The sequence below is a fragment of the Pan paniscus genome, chromosome 2, assembly GCF_029289425.2.
Source record: "Pan paniscus chromosome 2, NHGRI_mPanPan1-v2.0_pri, whole genome shotgun sequence".
Taxonomy (NCBI): Eukaryota; Metazoa; Chordata; class Mammalia; order Primates; family Hominidae; genus Pan; species Pan paniscus.
Window position 1 is genome coordinate 194,961,105 of NC_085926.1, and position 25,261 is coordinate 194,986,365.

Consider the following 25,261-nt stretch of genomic DNA (forward strand, 5'->3'; position numbering starts at 1 on the left):
AGATGCTTTGATTATTGACTTTTTCCCCTTGAGAGAATCAGTTCATTTTACATACTTCAATATGGAACTTGTGCAGGGTCAACATTAAAGGGAAAAATATGCCTTAAACAAGTGATAAAATTTATTTTAACTGATTTTATAATTTATAAATTACCAAAATTCAAGACACAAAAGCAATCTGAAGTAATTTTTGTGAATATTTTTATTTAAAATTTTTATACAAAAATATGATTTTGAAAATGGACAATTTAAAGCTACATATTAAAAACTACTAAATCTATTAATAACAAAAGTTTAAGCACCTTTTCAAAAATATTGCAGTTACATGGTTATAAACACATATCTTTTTTCCCCCTCTATTTATAACAAATTGCAGACAACTAGGTCATTTCAAATCTGAGTTTCTTATAAAGCCTGTCTTACAGCAAATAACTTCTCTGGGATTTTGTGTAGGTTAAGATGACAGAGTAAGAGTAAGCATGATTATTGTTGAGTTACTCTTTCTTTCACCATAATCATCAACTTTGTTTTACGGATAATAAGCTCAACTGAAGCAACAATTCATCAAAAAGCTTAGAAACATTTAAAATTCCACATTAATAATAAAATATTTTACTATCCTTTCAAAATTACAACAAAACACTTAAAATAAAAACATAAATAGCCTTAATAGTAGACTGTATCCATCATAATTAAATAAATATCAATCCATGGCAAGTTGTCTTTGGTACGTGTAGAAACAGCTAAACTGTAGACTGATGAATGGAGATCATAAAAATATATCATGAGTTTATACTGGTTTTTCTAATGAAAAATTAGGACCACTGGGTTTTTACTTCATCTCTCCTATTTTAGCGTTGTATCTGCTTTCTTGGATATGAGTAATTCTGGTTCTCAAGATAGTGGAGATAGCAGAATAAAAGTAGCGGCATAATGACTCACTTGTTTTATCCAATGTTACAGCAGTGAATTAGAGCACCAACACTACTACCACGATATGATTCCCGTGAACAGTTAACTATTTCCTGTAGCTTTTAATCCTTAGGCTATAGCTAGAGATGTATGGTTGAATTATTGTTTTCTTTTTTTATTTTTAGAGACAGGGTCCTGCCCTGTTGCCCAGGCTGGACTACAGTGGCACAAGCATAGTTCACTGCAGGCTTGAGCTCCTGGGCTCAAGCAATCCTGCCTCAGCCTTCCGAGTAGGTGAGACCACAGTGTGCACCAACATGCTTGGCTAATTTTTAAAAAATTATTTTTGGTAGAGATGGCATCTTGCTGTGTTGTCCAGGCTGTTCTTGAACTCCTGGCCTCAAGCAATCCTCTCGCTTCGGCCTCTCTCAGCTCTGGGATCACAAGTGGGAGCCACTGTACCTGGCCAATTACCATTTTAAAATCACTTGGAATAGTTCCTTCCTATTACTGTTGCCAAGTGGATACACATTTAGATTCATTTGTACTTTATTTTCAACTTCAATTTGCCTTTAAAATTTTTCATTGATTTTATAAGTAGGTAAAATAACTCCACAGTCAAATCTATAAAACACAGGTATTTAAAAGTCCAGCTTCTATCCCTTTTTCTCATCCTATTCTGTCCTGATGTAAACATTTAAACAATATAAAGATACCCACAAACACGCAAATACATTTACATTTATTCCATATTTTTATATCTGTATATATGTGTGTATATATACACACAAACATCACAAGCATAATACATTTCTTTTCTTTTTTTTTTTTCAGACGGAGTTTCGCTCTGTCACCAGGCTGGAGTGCAGTGGCGCGATCTTGGCTCACTGCAACCTCCGCCTTCTGGCTTCAAGCGATTCTCCTGCTTCAGCCTCCCAAGGAGCTGGGACTATAGACATGCGCTAACATGCCCAGCTAATTTTTGCATTTTTAATAGAGACGGGGTTTCACCATGTTGGCCAGGATGGTCTCAATCTCTTGACCTCGTAATCCGCCTGCCTCGGCCTCCCAAAGTGCTGGGATTACCCACTGTGCCCAGCCAACATTTCTCTTCTTTCTTAAACAGTAGAATACACATTTCCCTGCTTTGCTTTTTTCACTTAATAGTAAGTATATCCAGAAGATCACTGCACAATATAGAAAGATGTCATCCACGCTTTTTTTTTTTTTTTTTTTTACAGCAATATGCAGTCCTTTATTTTTAACCTTTACTTCTTTGTGGTAGGTATGACTCTTATGTACTGCACAGGGTTAAATTCTGCTTCATTAGCAAGCCTGAAAATTGTCTGCTTTTATGAATTAACTTTTGATATAACTGAAATTGTTCTCAGTTCTGTTCTTACCATCCTGTCTTATTTATTCAAGCTTTTAACATAAATAAACCAGTGGCAGATTATATTTTCCAAAGATGCCTGCATCCCACATGCTCTTGTACACTGTGACCTTGCAATTTCCCTATCGACAGGTGGAATCTAATTCCCCTCTCCTGGAATCTGGGCTAGTGCTTTGGGTCATTTGTATGCCAAAAAATGTGAAAGTAATCCCGTATGACTTTCAAGGTCAGATTAGAAGAGGCCATGAAGCTTTTGCCTGGTTCTTCTGTAATGCTTGTTCAGTGGAAGCCAGATACCATGTAACAAGACTGTTCTAAAACCACCATACTGCAGAGGTCACACGATGGTGCTCTGAGCCCAAACTTCCAGCCAGTACCACCAACACGTAAGACAAGGCGAGCAAAGCCAAACTGGGCCCTCCAAAGCAGCTCATTTGCCACCTAAGTCCCACTAAGTGACCTCAGTTGATGCCAGAAGGAAAACAAGAACCATCTGGCCAGAATCCTGCCTGAATTCCTAACCTACAAAACCTATTAAAAGGCTGTTTTAACCTATTAAGCTTGGGGTAGTATCTCATGAAGCAACAGTAACTGGAGCACAGTCTCACTATATGGTTTGTTCTTTTAAGTGTGTGTGTAACAATTCAGACACGCTTGTCCTTTTGTTCTAATGGCAAACTTTTGTTTGGCTTTTGTCTTTTGGTCTCCTCCTACAAGCAGTCTTCCCAGATTTGATTGGAAATACTATCCTTTTATATCAAGTTAAAAACTTTAAAGCAATTAGGAGGCTTATTCTGTTTTCGTATTATCCTCAAATTCTGTCCCCATTTTCTAATAATTGTACCTTATCAAAATTGTCAGAGCATATAGCTTTTTCATATTATATACTCTCTTCCTTATAATCTTCTTCATTAATGCTAACACCAGTCCTTACGTCAGTATCCCTCCTCCTATCATTTTGGATGTCTGCAGGTTGTTCTCTCCCCCCAGGAAGTGTTTATACGAACACTATCACTCTATTTGTTGATATATTTGATTCCAGTTTTTATATGTGAAAGTCTGTTTGATTCAGCTTCTTCCTTTATTGAGTATGTTCACTCCATTGTCTTCTATAAACTGAGAACAACGGAATTTTCTTTCTTTTTCTGCTGGGGGGAGGGAAGTGGAATTCCAGATATTTTTTTTCCTTTAAATCCTAATCATTTTATTATGGCATTTTGATGTGTAGTTTGAAATAACTTTTTTAATTTTAGAAAAGATTTCTTGTTTATGCATTTTCTAGCATTGTTTTGGATTTCTTCCTAGGAGACTCCTATTACATGCATGTTGAATATTCTTTACCTACCTTCTATACCTGTCACTTTCGAATCTTTTGTTTCTTCTTACTAATTTTTTTTAAAGACTAGAGCAATCACAAACTGTTTTTCCTGAACCATTTGACAGCAATTTGCCTTCTTGATGTCTCATCATCCCTGAATACTTCAGTGTGTATTTCCTACAGATATTTTCCTATATAACTACAAAACCGTCAAAAGTAACATTAATACATTACTACCATCTAATGCTCGGATCCCTATGAAGAGTCACCAGTAATGTTCTTTACAGCAAAAGGATCCAATTCAAAGTCATTTGTTGCATTTAGTTGTCACGTCTTTTTAGATCTTTGAGTCACAGCAGTGTCTCAGTGTTTCCTTGACTTTGTGACCTTAATACCGTTGGAGATTACAAGTCAATTGTTTTGTAGAATCTCTCTCAATTTGGGTTTGCCTGAAGTTCCCACACAATTAGATTGAAGTTATCCAACTTTGGCAGGAATATCACAGATGTTATGTTCTACCCAATACATCTGTATCAGGTGGTACACAATTTTGATTTGTCCCATCACCAATGTTATTAACTTTAATCGCTTGATTAAAGTTGTGTCTGCCAGGTTTCTCTACTGTAAAGTTACTTTTCCCTTTTGCAAATAAATTACTGAAACTGTGTACAATTCTCCATTCTCATCAAACTTTCAATTAATTCATTTATTTATATGAGTAAAAACTCATTATTTCCTACTTTATTCAGTGGGTTATAATCTGCCATTATTATCACCAACTGAATGCTGAAATTGCTCCTGATGTGGCCAGTGAGAGTCCCTTGAAGTTAGATTCTGGGTCCATTTGACATGTCTCCAACATTCCTTGAGTACTTGCTTGTTTTCTGGCAAAGGATATTATAGAACAATCTAGCATTTTCTTTGCCTGACTCCTGGGGAACCTGCCGTTTGTCAAAAAAGCCTTAGTAATTTCAGTGGGAAATAATATTTGCAAGGCAAGATCTGGATGCTAGGTGCTCACTGCTCTTGGGGTGGCACTAGGCTCAGGCCCTCTCAGTGGGCAGAGTCAGGGAAAATAACATACACACAGATACATACACACTGACGTAGATATCTACGTTTACATCTGTATCAATGGAAAACCATCCCTTCAAACCAATTTCTTCAGTTCTAATCCAGTATTACAGGATTCATGTTTAAGTTTTCTTCCTTTCCATATTTGTAACTCTCTTCTCAACAGTGAAAATTATTAATAACAATAACCTAACATATATATTAATTTGGTCAATCTGAATTTGAATAGCCATCCACTTCCCTGACTGGGCTCTGAGCATTCCCATATGTGCTTTCCTCACCAGCCCTCAGGCTCTGACTCCTGAAACCAAGGCATTACCCTGCATGGAAGCCAACCTCATGGGTAAGTCCAATGGGCCACCGAAAATCTCCTAAACCTCTCCAGATGTGAGGTGTAGATTAAACTATTTTTCTCTGCTCTACCTAATGGCTTTAGGACTAAATTGATCAAGTTGTAGAAAGAGAAGGTCTATTTTTGCTTTACAAATTTTTCTTCTTTTTCACCTTCTTGGTTTAAGGAAGTATGTCTCTTCCAGTCAAATTTAGTTTTTAAGACAATGTTTTTATTTCTACTAATTTTCTGAGTTCTATCAACTTATTGATGTTGTTCTTCGACATACTCTATCATTTTTCTTTGTTTCAAAATATTAATTTTATTTTACACTAGCTTCATAAACTGTATGTCTTTCTGGTACAGCTTGACTGTGGAGACATTACGCTAATCCTTATTTTCACTTTTCAAATAGGTTTCCATGGATTTGATTGTGATCTTTTCCTACTGCTCATTTTAATATGAAATTAGTTTTCCCCAACTTTTACATAGGAGTTACGAGTCAAGATAGGTTTTCTAACTTCACAGCTCTAGAACTCTCTATTTTGTTGTTTCTCTCAAGTGTTTAAAGACATGACCTCAGACACTGTGAGATTTCCTGAAACTTTACTTACCCCCATTAATCTGAACCTTCTATTTCCTTTGGCTCTATTATCCCTATCCTACTCAATTTGGATTTTATTCCCAGCAGTTCTTCCTTAGTGTGGGGCTTTAAATGGAAAGGGAACTACAGCTGGTTAACTGTGTCATAGGGCCCAGACTGCTCGTGGCCCCATCATATCTTAGTGTAGATTCCTTGCACTCAACATGCAGATTGTACAAAAACTCTTATAGTTCACTTGGTGTTCTCAAATTTACCTACTGCATTTTCTTGTGAGGACTGGTTAACATTGGGCTTCTCCTGTTGCATCCCCTTGCACAGATGCTGATATCGGATGGTCTTGTAGCTGTAAACAGCTTATATTTGGGGTTCATAGGATATCTTTCATCTTTTTGTCTAGTTTTATTGTAGATTTTTAACAAATTTTGGTTTGGCTTTCCTAATTTTTTTGAGGGAGAGGAGGAGTTTTGGGCAATTCAGTTTTAAATCTACTATCTTTTTTTGTACTTTCTTTTTTTTTTTTTTTTTTTTTTTGAGAGAGAGTCTCGCTCTGTCATCCAGGCTGGAGTGCAGTGGCGCAATCTCGGCTCACTGCAACCTCCGCCTCCTGGGTTCAAGTGATTCTCCTGCCTCAGCCTCCTGAGTAGCTGGGATTACAGGCGTGCACCACCACGCCCAGCTAATTTTTGTATTTTCAGTAGAGACAGGGGTTTCACCATGTTGACCAGGCTGGTCTCAAACTCCTGACCTTGTGAGTCGCCCACCTCGGCCTCCCAAAGTGCTGGAATTATAGGCGTGAGCCACCGCGCCCAGCCCTGTTTTTGTATTTTCTATTAGTCTCACTGGTTTATGTTTCTATTATTTTACTTCCTAGAAAACAACTAGGAAGTGATGACTTTTCAATATTACCTTTGTTTTTAATTTTACTATTTTAAATATAATTTATTTGTATTTCTGTATAATTTTATTTTTAATAAAGGCTATGTTTTAGTTTGAAAAATATCTGAAAATTTAACTGGCTCTCCCAAGCCCGTACGCTGTTGCTCTTGAAACAAAAGAGACTTCTCTGCTTCCTTAGCCCTGAGTTCCGAGTTCCTAGTTTCCCTTCATGTTTTGTTTGCTAATTCCTTAAAAGTTCTGCAATGCTTTTTAAATAAGATGTGTATTACATTTCATGTAGCATTATTAGTTTTTAGCAATTTTGCTGATCTGATTAATAGAAGTCCTAGTGATTTAAGATAGTCTACATTTTAGAAATTTAAAAGCTTTCTGTGTAAAAAGAACACATTACTTTTTAGTGATGCAGAAAAATATTCTTTCTTAATGAGTAACTAAGTTACTACAAAGCAGTTAACATAGTCTCAGATATTAAAAATTTAAGATACTGAAGAGCCAAGTCAATTCCTGATAATTTCTTAAATTTGTGATCTATTTCTTTCACTGTATTCAGATCTTCATATTTATAGTCTTTGCTTAGAGTCTTCCCACCCGCCCCCACCTCGCTCTGTTGCTCAGGCCGGAGTGCAGTGGTGCAATTCTGGCTCATCGCAGCTTCTGCCTCCTGGGTTCAAGCGATTCTTGTGCCTCAGCCTCCTCAGTAGCTGAAATTACAGGTATGCACCACCATGCCTGTTTAATTTTTATGTTAGTAGAGACAGTTTCATCAAGTTGGCCAGGCTGGTCTTGAACTCCTGCTTTCAAGGGATTTGCCTGCTTTGGCCTCCCAAAGTGCTGGGATTACAGGCGTGAGCCATTGCGCCTGGCCAAGTCTTTGCCTTACTCTTAACAATTCCTCACAGCTACCTTTCTATATGTTCAAAACATACTTCGGCATTTTAAAGTTACTTTTCCTTTAAACCTTCTATTTCATTTACCTACTTAAGATTCCTACCTTTTCCTTTTGTTTCAATCAATTGATACTTTTAGTCCTATCCGTCTCCACATTTTACCTATCCTGTGTATATTTTCGTAAATACTCCCACCAACATATTTTTGTTTTGTTTTTAAGGTTTTTTTGGAGACAGGCTCTTGCTCTGTCATCCAGGCTGGAGTGCAGTGGCACGATCATGGCTCATAGTAGCTCTGACCTCCTGGGCTCAAGCAATCTTCCTACTTTAGCCTCTCAAGTAGCTGAGCCTACAGGCATGCATCACTATGCCCAGCTCATTTTTAAAATTACTTGCAGCGACAGGGTGTCCTATGTTACCCAGGGGATCTTCAACTCTTAGGCTCAAGTGATCCTCTTGTCTCAGCCTCCCAAAGTGCTAACCACTACACCTATTTTCTTAAATTTTTATTTTGACGGAAGAGTTTCATCCCTTTTTTCAGTTAAGTCATTTACACTCCTCTCCTAGAATTACATCAAAACTCAGCAAAGCTATAATTTTACATAAGAGATTTTCTCCATTCAACATCTCAAAAATTCCTGTATCAAACCATATTTCTTGTCATGAAACGTATTAGGACGTATCTGAACTGCTGGCTACAAGTTAGTATGTATACGCTTATACAAGGAGAGATACTTAAAAGCTGATTTTTTCATTTGATATCCCCTTTCAAATTTTAACCTTTGTTTTCACCGCCACACTAGAAGTAAAAAGTGAGGAAGGGGTATGGGGGAAATTGGACTTCCTCAATCTCTTCTTAACATGCAATCCCTATAAAGAAAAACATTCATTTGTAACTGTAATAAAATACATTAATCAAACACAGATATTAAACCCAAGAGAAACAATTCTCAGAGGATGGATATTATAAATTGGCCTAAAGAAAAAGGAAAACTATTTTTAAGAAGGCCAGTTAGTTGTTTGAAGTACAATAGCTCTCTGGCATACTCGGAGGATTAGTTCCAGAACCCCACGTGTACCAAAACCCGTGCAGGTTCAAGTCTAACAGGAGGCCTTGTGGAATCGGACAGGCATATGGCATTTTCTATCCAGGCTGGTTGAACAGCGCGTGCGTAAGTGGACACTCGCAGTTCAAACCTGTGTTGCTCAAGGGTCAACTGCAGCACAGGCGCGTAGAAAAATACAGCAAGGGAAGTGGGAAAGCAGGAGACTGAAAAAAATTTTAATTACCTATCTACTACTGAAAGTGATAAGAAATGACAAATGTCTGCAAATAAATGCCACTAGTCCACTGCCATCTTCCCAGATTATCTCCACCTCTTCTCCCTTTGGTTGGTATAAGAAGTAATAATGAAAATAAAGTCAGGACACTGGGTGTTAGAAATCTACCTTTGTAACTCAAGATTTCAATCAAAGCTTTGAAGCGCAGAAAAGTTAAGTGACTATGGCCTAACCTTTCTAGACTTTGGTCACTTGCAAAATAGGGATTATGCCACCAAACAGTTTTTTTCTTGCGAAAATAAAATATGTCACAAATATAAGACCTAACCAATGGGAAAGAGAAAATAAATTTAACTTATATATTGAGTTTAATTCCTTCCAATTTATTTATGGTATTATTACAAGATAATTAATGCTTTCTGAACAAAAGATTGAGATATAAGCTCTGAAAGTCAGCCTAATACTCTTGAGGAACAATAAGATTAAATATTTGAGGTGAGAGATTCCAAGAGTTTAATGAGTAGTTGAAAGAGTAAGAACAGGGTATGGAGACCCACCCAGAACCCCAGAGTTGCCACAAAGATTATTTTAAGCTGAAGATATCTGAGATTCAACAGATGCAGGAAAAAAGCCTTCTCGGAGTTTCTCTAATCTGACTAAAAGGTGCAGCTTCCGAGAAATGAAGTTACCATAAATACCCTCTGAGGAGTCTGATGGCCCCAAAGAATGGAAAGACCAGTCATACCAGTTTAGACAAATGTCATCACAAACTTTATCCCCCATCTCTTCTCCTAAAAACTTGTCTTTCCTGAAGAAATGTATGTTTTTCTAATAAAAGCTGTTTCTCCCTCCTTCCTTTCCCTACTAGATTAGATATACAAGCTTTTAACTTCATCCACAAGCTAGCTACAGTATTTCTTCTGTTGCCTCTTGCATCCATATACAAGAAACTTTTTTTCCATGTTAATCTGTTTTTTTTTTGTCAGTTTACTTCACAGGCCCGTTACTGAACATACAAGGGCGGAGGAAAAGGTTTTTCTTCGCTTAAAAGGGGCTAGAAGAAATCTTAACCGTTTAACAGTTGTGTAACTAGCAAATTACTTGGTCTCTTTATGGAAGAGCTTATTCAACTACAACGTAAAACAGGGATAACGGTGCTTACTTACAGGATTATCTTGGGAGTTAAAAGAGTGAATAAACATAACATGGTTCGTACCATGCATGGCGTACAGTTTTACTATTATATACTATCACAGGAGACTCTTTTTTTTTTTTTGAGACAGAGTCTCGCTCTGTCGCCCAGGCTGGAGTGCAGTGGCGTGATCTCGGCTCACTGCAAGCTCAGCCTCCCGGGTTCACGCCATTCTCCTGCCTCAGCCTCGCGAGTAGCTGGGACTACAGGTGCCCGCCACCACGCCTGGCTAATTTTGGTTTTGTATTTTTAGTAGAGACGGGGTTTCACCGTGTTAGCCAGGATGGTCTCTATCTCCTGACCTCGTGATCCGCCCGCCTAGGCCTCCCAAAATGCTGGGATTACAGGCATGAGCCACCGCGCCTGGCCAAGAGATTCTTAAACTATAGGAAGTATGTGATAAAACTTTATAACTTTGGGATATGGAGTCCAAAACGAGTATAGTATTATATTTCCAGTTCCCATGTTTGATTATTTTTATTTTGAGACGGGGTCTCACTCTGTCGCCCAGGCTCAAGTGCAGTGGTGAGATCATAGCAATCCTGCCTTGGCTGGGACTACTACGGGTGCACACTACCACGCATGGCTAATTAAAAAACTTTAAAAAAAGTTTTAGCAGAGACAAGATCTTGCTATGTTGCCCAGGCTGGTCTCGAACTCCTGGGCTCAAGTAATCCTCCCACCTAGGCCTTCCAAAGTGCTGGGATTAGAGGCCTGAGCCACCACGTCCAGCTAATTTCTGATAATGATTCTCCAAAAAGATTAACAGTAAAGGCCCCCCAAAGTGAATTATTCCTTGCCTTTGGAATTAATAAAACTGAAAGGAGTTAGAAGATAATGTTCCTTCATATGTCTTGTAGAGATTATTTTTTCTCATAATCAGAATCCAAGTCAAGAAAGTTCAAAGTACACAAGCTGAAAAACCCATAAAAGTACTTTTTTGGAAGACTAATAAGGCAAGCCATAGATCCTAAAAGACAAAAAACTTAATTCTACCAAAAGCTTACCTTTGTCTCTATCTATCTGTCTTGTATGTATATATATAAGATTATCAACAAGGCAGAGAATCCCAAGCCTTTAGGAAAGATACTAACTGCAAGATGCTGATTATCAGAGTGTCGGATGACTCCTTTTGTACTTCTTAAAATCCGATTTGTGTTAATGTTTTTGTGTTGTGTGTGCATGTAGCTAACCTGTTACTAAGCTTTGATGCTTTTCCCCACCTCTTATTATCTTTGTATGAATGTGAGGCTACTTTTAAATTACTTATTACTGGGGCTGGGGGCTGTGGCTCACGCCTGTAATCCCAGCACTTTGGGAGGCCGAGGCAGGCAGATCACCTGAGGTCAGGAGACCAGTCTGGCCAACATGGTGAAACCCCGTCGCTATTAAAAATACAAAAATAAGCCGGGCGTGGTGGCAGGTGCCTGTAATCCCACCTACTCGGGAGGCTTGAACCTGGGAGGCGGAGGTTACAGTGAGCCGAGATTGTGCCACTGCACTCCAGCCTGGGCAAGAGAGTGAAACTCCATCTTAAAACAAACAAAAAAAATTATTACTTTGCTAGATTTTGCTAGAGTAGCTATTCCAGAAAGTCGAGGGGTGCAGGAAAGATAGAGGCGCAGGACATTTTTACAGGTTTTAAAACCCAAATACTGTCACATTATCTGATCCTACAGAGGCAGGCTGCTTTATCCAAATACGGGTCCTCTGCTTTTCTAAACCAAACCACATCATGAGTGAAATTTTATACCATATCCTAAATTTGTGCCATCACAAACATTCTCAACATTCCATATTTTAACTCTTCCCCTCTTTCCGTGTGGCTTCTGCAAGACCTCAGCTGCTTAAGGAGTCTTTACCTCTACTTGGTTGTCCAGGTATCATACCTGCCTTCTTAGTTTTAGTTAATATTAAGTGAAGTTGTGTGGGTAGGAGCATGCGTGTATGTTTTGTTTCTCTTACTGCTTTTGTGTGTTCTGTGTGTTTTGAGGTTAGGGAGCAGATATTAAGTTACCCGTAACCATACCTAAAAAGTTTATATTCCTTATAAACATATAAATGAGAGGCTGTCTATAATACTAAGGAACCAGTGACTGTAACTTGGCTTCCATATAGTGTACCTACGGGGTGGAATATGTTGGCCAGAAGATAAAAGTACACACAACATAGGGTCCCATTGGCAGATTTGTTTCTCACAAAAATTAACGAATTGACATTCTGACTTCATACGTTAGTCTCTATTGTTTGGTTAATGTGAATTAATATTCAGAATTTACTCCCAATGAAACAAATTTTCCCGTTTAGTTACTAAGCCTAAAAGGCCAAGGTTTTACTAGATTGATAGAACCTCCCATACTTAAGAAAGACCAAGCAATGCTCAACAGGCTGCTTTGATCAGCTAAAAAACATACTAGATTAAAAAAGAAATTCTGCTTCAAAAAAGAATAAATGTAATTAGTTGATAAATTATAGAATTACTCATTTAGCTCCTTTACTCACATCATCTTTTCCTTATTCATCATGTTGTTTATGAGCATCAGCAAATATGCTATGTATTCTTTTGGGTATTTAAGCTTTCTAAATTCCACTGAGGTTTCATTGGAGATGTGGTTATGCTGATGTACACTAGAGTCTTACATATGTTTACTATGGCATGACCTCAAATTCTCCATCGCCACCTTCTTCCCCCAGGAACTTAGTAAAGTCACATCCACCATACTTCACCATCTAGACACACAGTATGCTCCAAACTTGGCATTCTTCTCTTTATTTTAAATAGCGGCAGTAACAGCTATTAGAAACATGTCTTAAATCTTGATATTAATAATTATAACCGAATTCAAAAGCTAGAAAAAATCTGGGTGACCTAATTTTTTTGGGCATTATTACTATATCTGCTTATGGTTTTTATTATTTTTTCAGATCAATAAAGTAGTAAAAGGGACATTAAAAGCTATGTCTTCAGTTACAGAACAGATTTTAAAAAATAAACAGTTAAATTAACCCACATAATGGGGGTTATGTGGGTTAAGCTTGTGGATGCCAGTTCCCATATCATTAAAAAATACTTTTGGCAGGGTGCAGTGGCTCACACCGGTAATCACAGCACTTTGGGAGGCTGAGGTGGGCGGATCACCTGAGGTCAGGAGTTTGAGACCAGCCTGACCAACATGGAGAAACCCTATCTCTACTAAAAATACAAAAAATTAGCCGGTATGGTGGCGCATGCCTGTAATCCCAGTTACTTGGGAGGCTGAGGCAGGAGAATCACTTGAACCTGGGAGGCGGAGGTTGCGGTGAGCTGAGATCGCACCACTGCACTCCAGCCTGGGCAGTAAGAGTGGAACCCCGTCTCAACAAACAAAAAACAAAAACCAAAAAAAACCAAAAAAACAAACAACTTTTGATCTGGAAAAAGAACTAGGTTCAGACTAAACAAATACTAGATTAGCAAATCAGAAAAAAAGCACAAAAAAGGAAGTTTAGCTTGGAAGTTAAACATTATTAAATATTAAAGAGGAAGAATTTTAAAAACTAAAATAAGCAATAACTATAGACAATAAGAATGTTATTACCTTCAGGTCGATATTGTGCCACAATTGTGACAGCCTGGCCAGCATTTTTCAATGCAGCTGCTGCCTGCTCATGACTAGCAGCTCTGAGGTCAACACTGTTTACCTGTAAATCAAACCAAATCTTAATTTGGGAGAAAAGAATCACTTTGATTAGAAATCACAATAGTCTATTCTTTGAGTAAGCATGTATTAAAAAATTAGTTGCAATAACTTTACCACTAAAATGTTTCTTGTTCTGATTGACTAAAAATATATTGTGTAGTAAAACAAAATATTATCATTCAAAGCTATTTTATTTACTAAAACCACCTTGCTTAATGTCAAGTTAGTAAAACCAAAACATTTTCCCCTAGAAGGCTGGGTATCAATCCATTGAGAAATGTACCTTAATTTGAGAACCTGAAAAATCAAGTGGCATCATTTTGCACACTTTATTTTGCTAGGAACTCAAGCAATGGGAGGGAAAGTCATTTTGCTTGTAGCATCCATTTACCTCCTGCCACATTCTCACGCCTACTGCTCAACTCAGTTCCAATTATTTTTCTTCCTGTACAAACTAAAACTTCCATTCTTTTGGTATAATAGGAAAGCTATTATTTAGAAATATTAAAACAGCTCAGATTTCAAGGACTGATTTAATTAGAATAAATGTTAATTAAATGAACCAGGAGTTATTTTTTGAATTAAGAGCCCTTCCTTAGGTGAAATAATTATCCAATTCTACCAGTAGGTACAATCCTACTCCAGAAGAAGAGGCAACTTAATTCTTATTTCTCAAAGGTTACCAATACTTTGTGCGCATATATACATATATAGTGCAAGGTACATTATCTTAAGAGATTGTTCCTTTTCCACAATAAGACAAACTTAAGAGGACATTCATGGAAGCATTATACTTGAATGTAATAAGCTTTAAATACTGAATTAAAAAAAATTAAGAAGCAACAATGAATAGAATACGGCAATGTTCAGGACCTTCACTGAAAATTTTTGGAAAGGAACGATCATCATGCAATTTTTACATAAAAACTTGTTTTGTTGAGAACTAATCTAAAATCTGTTAAAGATCACATATCACTTTTAAAAAATTTGACTATGAGCCCAGAAATTCTTGGGATCATAAATTTACATAAAGAACATTTTAACCATATAAAGATCTGATGTTTTATATTATCTAAAAAGAAACCATTATGCAACTAAATTTAAATACATACCCCTTGAGGCTGGGCATGGTGGCTCACACCTGTTATCCCAGCACTTTGGGAAGCTGAGGTGGGTGGTTCACTTGAGGCCAGGAGTCTCAGACCAGCCTGGCCAACATGGCAAGCACCTGTCTCTACTAAAAATACAAAAATTAGCCGGGCGTGGTGGTGTGCGCCTGTAGTCCCAGCTACTCAGGAGGCTGAGGCATGAGAATCACTTGAACCTGGGAGGCGGAAGTTACAGTGAGCTGAGATCACATCACTGTACTCCAGCCTGGGTGACAGAGAGAGGGACGCTCTGTTGCCAGCCAGCCACCCCCCACCCCCCCGCAATGCAATGAAAACCAAGATCTAAAATCTATAACATAAACAAATGTAAACAATGTGGTTATTAGTATCTCCAGCTGATGATGGCCATATAAAACTCAATACAATGTATAAACAGTTCTACTTAGTGCATAAAGAAAATCCTCCGAATTCCTGGGAGAACATATCAGGCAAGAAATATAAAGAAAGACAGATTTTTCACAGATTATTGTAGAAAAGATTAAGAATGTTAATGAATTATTTCTGTGCACCAAACTCTTTTAAGAGCATAATTTGTTGAACAAAACTACATATTAAAGACTTTCCAGACTATCACTGAACATTTCAATTGAAGATACATTATTAAGGATATTTTAGAAGAAATTCCAGTACTGAGAGAGATATTTGTATAAATAGCCTTAGAGTCACTTTTTTTCTTTTACACCAACATTTTTAAAAATGGAGAAATAATTCGCATACCATAGAATTCACATTTTTAAAGCATATAGTTTAGTGGTTTTTGGTATATTTGCAAGTCTGTGCAACCATCATTACCACCTAATTCCAAAATATTTTCATTACCCCAAAAAGAAACTCTGTATCCACTGACAGTCACTCCTGTGTCTCCTCTCCATCCCTGGCAACTACGAAGCTACTTTCTGACCATATTGTACATATACCTATATATACCTATTCGGTATATTTCAAATAAACGGGATATATAATATGTAGCCATCTGTGCTTGGCTTCTTTCACTTATTTTCCAGGTTCACCCTTGGAGCATGTATCAGTACTTCATTCCTTATTATGGCTAAATAATGTGCCACTAAAATCCATTAAAAATGGATATACTGGCCAGGTGTGGTGGCTCACGCCTGTAATCCCAGCACTTTGGGAGGCCAAGGCGGGCGGATCACGAGGTCAGGAGATCGAGACCTTCCTGGGTAACATGGTGAAACCCTGTCTCTACTAAAAATACAAAAAAATTAGCCAGGCGTGGTGGCAGGCACCTGTAGTCCCAGCTACTTGGGAGGCTGAGGCAGGAGAATGGCGTGAAGCTGGGAGGCGGAGCTTGCAGTGAACAGAGATTGCGCCACTGCACTCCAGCCTGGGCGACAGAGCAAGACTCTGTCTCAAGAACAAAAAACAAAAAACAAAAAAACCAAACCAAAAAAAAAAGGATATACCACTTTTGTTGATCCACGTCCTTAAATTTATACTTATTTTATTCTTTTTGATACTATTATAAATCAATGTTTTCTTTGTCTATCCTGCAAATTTAACTGAACTCATTTATTAGCTTGACAGTCTGTTGTTGTATTTCTTAAGATTTTTTCTATACAAGATTATGTCATCTGCAAACAGAAATAGTTTTGCTTTTTTTTTTTTTTTAATCTTGCCTAATTTCTAGAACCTCCAGGACAATGTTGAATAGAAGTAGGAAGAGCAGATACCCTTGTCTTGTTCCTGATTTTAGAGGGAAAGCTTTCAGTCTCTCACCATTTAGTATGATGTCAGCTATAGGGTTTCCAGAGATACCCTTTAACAGGTTGAAGTTCCCTTTTATTCCTAGTCTATTTAGTGTTCTTATCATGAAAAGCTGTTGGTTTATGACAATTGCTTTTTCTGTGTCTACTGAGATATCATGTGCTTTATGTCCTTTATTAAGATGGTGTCTTACTTTGATTGGTTTTTCTATGTTGAACTAACCATGCATTCCTTGAATAAATTCCATTTGGTTATGGTACATCATCCTTGTTCATGCTGTTGGATCCAGGTTGTTATTTTGTTGATTTTTACATCTATATTCACATGGGATATTGGTTTGTAATTTTTTCTTCTTGTGATGTCTTTGGTTTGGTATAAGGATAATACTGGCCACACAGAATGAGATGGAAAGCATTCCTCATGCTTATTCCTTTTTGGGGAAGAGTTTGTGAATGATTGGTGTTAATTCTTTAAATGTTTGGCAGAATGTACCAGTGCAGCCATCTGGTCCTGGGATTTTTGTGTTTTGTTAGTTTTTGATTACTAATTCAATTTCCTTACTTGTTTTAAATCTATTAAAATTTTCTATTTCTTCTTGAGTTAGTTTCAATAGTTTATGTCTTTCTAGAAATGTATTGGTAATTAGAGTATATAACTATAAAATATATACCATCTATGACTACATAATGATATACTATAAATGTCTTTTGCCTTTAGTAATAATGTTTTTCTTCAAGCGTCCTTTGATATTAGTCATATTAGTACAGCCACAGTAGGTGTCTTTTGGTTACTTTTTGTGTAATGCATCTTTTCCACCCGTTTACTTTCAACCTTTTTGTGTCTTTGAGTCTAAAGTCTCTCTCTTGTAGACCCTGTATAGTTGGATTCTGTTTTCTAATCTACTTTATCAACATCTTTGGCCTTTTAACTGGAGTGCTTAATCTGTTTATATTTAATATAATTACTGATAATGTAGAATTTACTTAATTTGGTTATTTTTTCTATGTCTTTTCTTTCTCTATTCCTCAATTACTGCATTATTTTTATATTAAATAGATATTTCCTAGTGTACCATTTTAATTCCCATGTCATTAATTTTACTACATATATTTGTTAGTCATTTTCTTAGTGGTTATCTTGGATTATAAGTAAAAATTTAAAGCCAGATGTGGTGGTTCTAGACTGTAATCCCAGTGACTCAGGTGGCTCAGGCAAAAGGACTGAAGCAGGAGCATCACTTCAGTACAACACTTTGAGGGCTGGCTAGGCATCACAGTGAGACCCTTATCTCTAAAAAAATAAAGAAAACAATTCAGCCAGGTGTAGTGGTGCATACCTGCAGCCCAGCTACTCGGGAGGCTGAGGCACGAGGATTGCCTGAGTAAGTTTGAGGCTGCAGTGAGCTATGACTGTGCTACTGCACTCCAGCCTGGGTGACAGAGTGAGATGCTGCCTCTAAAAATAAATAAGTAAACAAACAAACATTTTATAAGAACCTAGTTTCTTTACCCGACTTGTGGTGTTGTCATATTAATTTTATGTTTATACGATGCGTGCACATCAAATTTGTAATTATTGCTTTATTCAGTTGTTTTTAAAATCAGGTTGGAGAAAAAAAGAGTTGCATATAAAACAATACCCTTATGTTGTTTTATATTTACCTGTGTAGTTGCCTTTACTTAGGCTCTTTATTTCTTCATGTGGATTTGAGTTACTCTCTAGTTTCCTTTCATTTTAGTCTGAAGGATTCTCTTATTTCCCATAGGGCAGGTTTTTGAGAGATGAACTCCTTCAGCTGTTGTTTATCTGGCAATGTCCTGATTTCTTCTTTATTTTCAAAAGATAGTTTTGCTGGATATAGAGTTCTAGTCAACAGAGTTTTTTTCTTTTCAGAATTTTGAATTTGTTATTTCACTGCTTTCTGACCTCCATGGTTTCTGATAAGAAATCAGCTATTAACCTTGTTGAGGATCCCTTGCACGTGGTGAATCATTTCTTTTTGCTACTTTCAATATTCTGCCTTCGGCTTTAGACAGTTCAATTGTAATGTGTCTATGTTGTAGATCTCTTTAAATTAATTCAACTTGGAGTTCACTGAGGTTCTTGGATTAATGGTTTTAATCAAGTTCTAGAAGTTTTTGGGCGAGTATTTATTCAAATATTCTTTCTTCTTTTTTCTCTCTTTCCCATCTTTCACATACTCCCATTATGTTGGTAAATTTGATAGTATCCCATAGGTCTCTGAAGCTGTTAATTTTTCTTCATTCTTTCTTTCTTTGTTATTGTTCAGTTCTTCAGCATCAAAATCTCAATTGACCCATCTTCAAGTTTGCTGATTCTTTCTTCTGCCAGCTCAAATCTGCTGTTGACCTTGTCTAGAGAATTTTTCATTTAAGTTACTGTACTTTCCAACTCCAGAATTTCTATTTGGTTCTTACATATAATTTCTAACTCTTTATTGATATTTTTTACATGGTGAGATATTGTTCCTTTACTTTCATTTCAGTCTACAGGATGGTTTTCTTTTATTCCTTGAACGTATTTAAAATACCTGGTTTAATGTCTTTGTTTAGCATGTTCAATGTCTGACCTTCCCTAGGAACGATATCCATTGATTGCGTTTTTCTCCTGTATATGGGCCATACTTTTCTTTCCGCTTGTCTCAAAATTTTATGATGAAAAATAGGCATTTAAAATAAATATAATACGGCAACTCCAGATAGCAGAACTGTCCTCTTATCTACGCTTGTCATTGCTGTCTGTTAGTGACTTTTCTTAATGTTATAAAGTCCGTATTCTTTGTTGTGTGTGGCCACTGAAGTCTCTGTCTGGTTAGCTTAGTGGTTAATGACTGAATAGATATTTCCTTAAATACCTGAAACTTACAAATCTTCCACTCTTTTCCAAGGGCTATATGTGCATTTTGGGGCCCACCTTTAACACTCAGATAAGCAATTAACAACTGCCTTAAATCGCTTGCACAGAGGCTCATGATCAGGTAGAGGTGAGAGTTTAAGGCCTTTTCTAGTCTTTCCTGAGCATGCGCACAGCCCTGAACATGTGTGTGGCCTTCTGGTTCCAAGGATACACGGAGGTTTTCAAAGGCCTTATGGAGAATTCACTCCTCCAATTTTCCTTTTAAGTTTATTGATAGGTCTACTATTTCCTAGTGCTTTTAGGGCATTTCCCTAGAGAAGTTCAGTAAGCATTAAAATTTTAAGGTTACTGATGCATATTGCTAAACATAATGCTGTATTTAACTGCACTCACATTAGGGTGAGCTACTTCCCTGGACTAGCTGAGACTTCCAGTTTTAGAATCAAGACCTAAGGGTTTCCAGACATGGGGCATTCAGTTCTAAAACCATGAATGTTCTGAGTGAACTAGGTTGAGTTGGTTGGTCTCACACACTTTAGCACTGTGTCAATGACCTATCTAAAGTGGTTCCAAATGGACAATTTAAAAACGTCTATTACTGAACTCTAGGCTAAACGAAAATTTATTTGGACACAAAGTGTGAAGTGAGGCTCTAAGCTAATTTTATTTCCCTAAATAACTAGGTAATATGTTCAACAATATTAATCTTTTAAGTCCATTCCCTACCACTAAGTTTTCCTTATCATACTGTAACTTAAATAAATTACAGTATATTTTACAATGAAATGTAGAAATTTGAACAGCTCAGCTGAAAGGATTTTGCTAACCGTAAAAATCATGAAACCACTACCCCAGACAAGACATGTATCTTTTCCACCGATGTTCAACTGTGCACTTCTATAGTCAGTCCCAATCACTGGCAACCACTTTCTGACTTACAGCACCACAAGTTAGTGTCACCTGCTCTTGATTATCATGTAACTGGAATTATATAGATTGTATTTTTGTTACCTGTTTTGCTCAACATACTTGTTTTGTGTTTCAGTAGTTGTTCCTTTTAATTGCTGAGTAGTATTATATTGTGTAAACATACCACAATTTAGCAATTGTCCTGCTGATGGAAACCTGGGTCATTTCAAGGTCTAGATTATTATGAATAAGGCTGTTAAGAATGTTCTTGTCAAAGTGTTTTTGTTGATGTATGCTTTCATTTGTCCTGGGTAAAACCTGGGTGATAAGATTAGATGTATGTTTAACTTCTTAAAAACCTTCCCAAAAGTTCTTGTAGTGGTATACCATTTACACGTCCACTAGGAGTGAATGAGGGTTGTAGCTGCTCCACATCCTCATCAATGAATGTTGTTATTTTTTTCTTTTGTTGTTCAACTAAGTGGGATATAGTATTTCATTACGACTTCAAGAATACCTATTTTTATCTAGGCATAATCAATCTTTTTTAGTGTATAGTTAAGTTTTGGCAAATGTGAATTTCGTGCAGCCACCCACAATCAAAATATAGAACAATTACATCACTCTTATCCAACTCCCTACAAACCTCTTCATTCACTGCGGTTTGTGCACTTCTCTGATGCCTAATGTTAAGCACCTTTTCATGTGCTTACTGGCCATTCACATATCTTTTGTGCTGTACCTGCTCAAGTCTTTGGTGCATTTTCAATTGGGTTATTCATCTTTTTATTGTTGATTTGTAGGAGATATTTATATATTGTGGATACAAGTAGTATGTCATATATGTGCTGAGAATATTTTTTACCACTGTGTGGCTTGCCTATTTGGTTTTTTTCTTTCTTTTTTTTTGAGACAGGGTGTTGCTCTGTTGCCCAGGCTGGAGTGCAGTGGTGGGATCAAAGCTCACTCACTGTAGCTTCAAACACCTAAGCTCAAGTGATCCTCCTGCCTTAGCCTCCCAAGTTGCTGGGACTACAAGTGCCCACTACTATGTCTGGCTAATTAAAAAAAAATTTTTTTTTTAAAGATGGGGTCTTGCTATATTGATCAGGCTGGTCTCAAACGCCTGGCCTCAGGCGATCCACCTGCCTCAGCCTCCTGAGTTACTGGGATTATAAGCAAGAGTCACGTCACCCAGCATATTTGGTTTCTTAATGTCATCTTCTTTATGGTTAGTGTTTTATGCATTTTGTCCAAGGAACTGTTACCTGCTCTAGGCCTGTGAACATAGTCTCTGATATTTTCTTCTAGGAAGATTATGGTTCTGAGTTTTATATTTAGATCTATAATCCATCTAGAATTAAATTTTATGTCTGGAGTAAGACTGGTTTAGGTTTATAATTTTATATACAGATATCTAGGTATTATAGCACCATTTGTTAAAAATATTTTCCCTTCTCTATTGAACTGACTTGGTGGCCCTCTGGTACTATTTAAGAAATTTGTCTAATCCATATTTACTAAGATTTTCTTGTATGTTTTCTTTTAGAAGTTTAGTTCTATGGTCCATTTTAAGTTAATTTTTCTATACAACATGAAGTAAGAAATGAGATTCTTCTTCTTTTCCTTGTGTCTACTTGTTCTATCAATTAAACAAGAGGGCATTTAAACCTCCAAATGTGACTGTAGATTTGTCCATTTCCTTCCTTAGTTCTGATAATTTATACTTCATGTATTTTGAAAGTATTACTAGGTATGTCTTCTTGATGAAATGACACTTTTATCTTTCTCGCTGCTTTTATAACTATGAAATCTATGTATAATAACATTATTTGTCTTAAATTCTATTTTGTCTCATATTAAGACAGTAGCTTTAGTATGCTATTTGCATAGTGTAACTTTTTTCAATTTTACTTACAACCCATGAGCCTTTATATTTAAAGTAAATTTCTGATAAACAGTATATAGTTTGGTCTTGCTTTTTTGAACCAAGCTGACAATTTCTGTATCTTAAAATCGTAGCTTTTAAGATTAGATAAAGAAAATTTAAGCTGCTATAGTTTCAGATTAGATATAGATAAGATATAGTTAAGATACAGTTATAGGTAAGGTATAGATAAGATGTAGTTTCAGATTAGATATAGATAAGAAAATTGAAGCTGCTACAGTTTCAGCTTCTTGGGAGGCTCAGGCAGGAATATCGTTTGAGCCCGTAAGTTTGAGGCTATAATAGTGCTCTATGATTGTGCCTGTGAATAGCCACTGTACTCCAGCCTAGGCAATGCACTGAAGCCCTGTCTCTTAAAAAATAAAAGAAAGAAAAAAGAAAAGAAAATTTATAAACTTGAATTACAAGGAGACAGAGTTGTAAATATGAAATTGGGGTTAACAGACATGAAAAACAGATTAACATCCACTCATAGGAGTTTAGGGACAGAGTACATACAACATGGGAAAGGCAAAATTTGAAAAGACAATGGCTAAGTCTTCAGAATTGATGAGAGAAGTTTTTAGAATTGATGAAAGACATGACTCCTCTGATTCAGTAGGCATAATGAATCCCAAACACAATAAATAATATGCTAGACATCGACAAAGTTTCACATTTTAGTGAAACTGCAGCACATCAAACACAAAGCATCCTACAAGCAGCCAGCAAACCCCCACAAGTCACCTACGAACAAGACAGAGTAGACTTCTTTCGTTAAATAGAAACAACACGCCAGACAACATAAAACAGTATCTTCAAAATACTGAGAGGTAACAGCTATCAACCTGTGTAATTCTAGATTGAACTAACTTTTAAAGTGAAATAAAATAAAGAGACTTTCAGATAAAGTCTAGAATATTTACGATTAAGGAACCATTGCTGAAAGCACAAATCAAGGGCTTGCGCACTAAGGTGCATTTAGATATCTGAAGGGCATTTTTGCTTTTTACAATGACTAGGGAGTTTTACTAGCATGTAGCATGTATATGAAAGCTTTTAAAAAAGGGAAACTTTTGGCCAGGTGTAGTGGCTCACGCCTGTAGTCCCGGCACTTTGGGAGGCCGAGGTGGGAGGATCACGAGGTCAGGAGATCGAGACCATCCTGGCTAACAAGGTGAAACCCCGTCTCTAAAAATACAAAAAAATTAGCCAGGCATGGTGGCGGGTGCCTGTAGTCCCAGCTACTAGGGAAGCTGAGGCAGGAGAATGGCATGAACCTGGGAGGCGGAGCTTGCAGTGAGCCGAGATCGCGCCACTGCACTCCAGCCTGGGCGACAGAGCGAGACTCCGTCTCAAGGGAAAAAAAAAAAGGGAAATTTTCTATGAAGAGCAAGACAGTCCTATACAACAAATAACTGTACAATCCAAATGCTGTTAGTGGTTCACTGAGAAACACAGAAGAAGGAAGATACAAGATGGGACGGTAAACAAAAATTGTATGACCTGTGGATTAACTTTTAATAAACAAAAATAAAAATTACAATTTATGGGTATAAACATGAAACAGAAGTAAAATACTAGAAATGGCATGATTAGAATTAAAGTTTCCCAAAGTCTGTGTGTCACAGTAGAACTATAGGTAAGTTTTAGACAAAAATTGTGTATGGGTAACAACATAAGCACACAAATTGAAAGTAAGAAGAGGAGAAAAGATGACACAAATATCAAGCCAAAAAAAAAAAAATCAGCCACAATAATATCAGACAATATAGACTCTAGGGTAAAACCACTATTATAAATCAAGATGTTCATTACATAATAACTATAAAACTATGTGTACCCAATAACACAATTTCAAAAGACATACTAAAAAAAGCTAATGCTATGAGGACCAACTGTTGAACCCATGTTTGGGTAGCTTTAAAAAAATCATATTTGGATAGCTTTCAAAACCTCAATAGATCAAGAAGGTAACAGACTAAAGTATAAAGAAGTACACAAGTAACAAACTTGAGTTAATAGACACATAGCAAACTTTCCAGTCAATAAATAGAGAACACATAATTTCTTCAAGCACATTTATAAAAACTGACCCCTTTCTATAAAAGAAAACCTATTATATAATATGTTCTCTGACACTACAATTCTACAATTAAGCTGTAAAATGTTAAGAAGATAACCAAGATATCCCCATTACTTTAGGATATAAAAAAACAGAAGACCTTGCTTTAAAAATAGGTCCAGTGAAAATAACAAAAACGTGATCTTGACTAACGTGTCTTACCGATATAATACGATCTCCTTTTCTGAGCTCTCCACTTAGATCAGCAGGTCCTCCGGCTAAGATAAAGGAAATAAATATTCCTTCTCCATCTTCTCCTCCTACAATGTTGAAACCAAGGCCCGTTGAGCCACGATGAAGAACAACTTTTCTAGGTTCCCTAAAAATTAAAAAAAATTGAGTATCTTGGAAATTTTATATAAAACCTGACATTCTATCAGTGAGAACTACCTACTGATAATTTTTATGTTATCAAACTACAAAGAAAGCTAGACAAAATATAAATGGTTTTTCTAAAACTACGAGATAAAGAGATTCTAAGCCTACAAATCAAAGGAAAAAATCTAATTTTATATAAAAGCAAAAAAACCTGTGTTATATAAAACAGAAATGAAACCAAAACAGAAAAAAACGTGGAAATTTAAAAGTATTATAAGAGCTTATCAGGAAATATACATACTCATGAAAAGCTGATGTTGCACACTTTATTGCCTTCAAAGCAATCACTGCCCCTACTTAGAAGTTTAAAAGGCAGCTATCCTTTTGTCTTAGAGAAGGCAGGCCCTTTCTCCAGTCTCAAAGGGATGAACCATAACCAACCTAAACAAGTTATTGCAATCCCATGCCCCTTTGCTAAGGTGAGAGTATAACCCCATTCTAACCTCTGGTAAATGAAGGGAAATTTTATTGTCATTTTCTAGAGACAGACAAACCTTATCAAGGACAAAGCATCTTTGCTACCTTCCTTTCCTCAAAAAAACGAAACAAAATAAACAAAACCCCACACGACTGAATAATACA

The 25,261-nt window shown here is 36.7% G+C and overlaps 1 protein-coding gene across 38 annotated transcripts in view; it reads right to left on the reverse strand.

Moving 5' to 3' along the window:
• DLG1 (discs large MAGUK scaffold protein 1) overlaps positions 1–25,261 on the reverse strand; it is a 261,372-nt gene that overhangs the window by 48,702 nt on the left and 187,409 nt on the right. For all 38 annotated transcript variants that reach the window (XM_034957988.3, XM_034957987.3, XM_063602650.1 and 35 more), the window contains 2 exons: positions 24,464–24,620; positions 13,468–13,570 (listed from right to left, as the gene is read on the reverse strand). In XM_034957988.3, the coding sequence (XP_034813879.1) occupies positions 13,468–13,570; positions 24,464–24,620 (260 nt within the window). The remainder of the gene's footprint in view (positions 1–13,467; positions 13,571–24,463; positions 24,621–25,261) is intronic.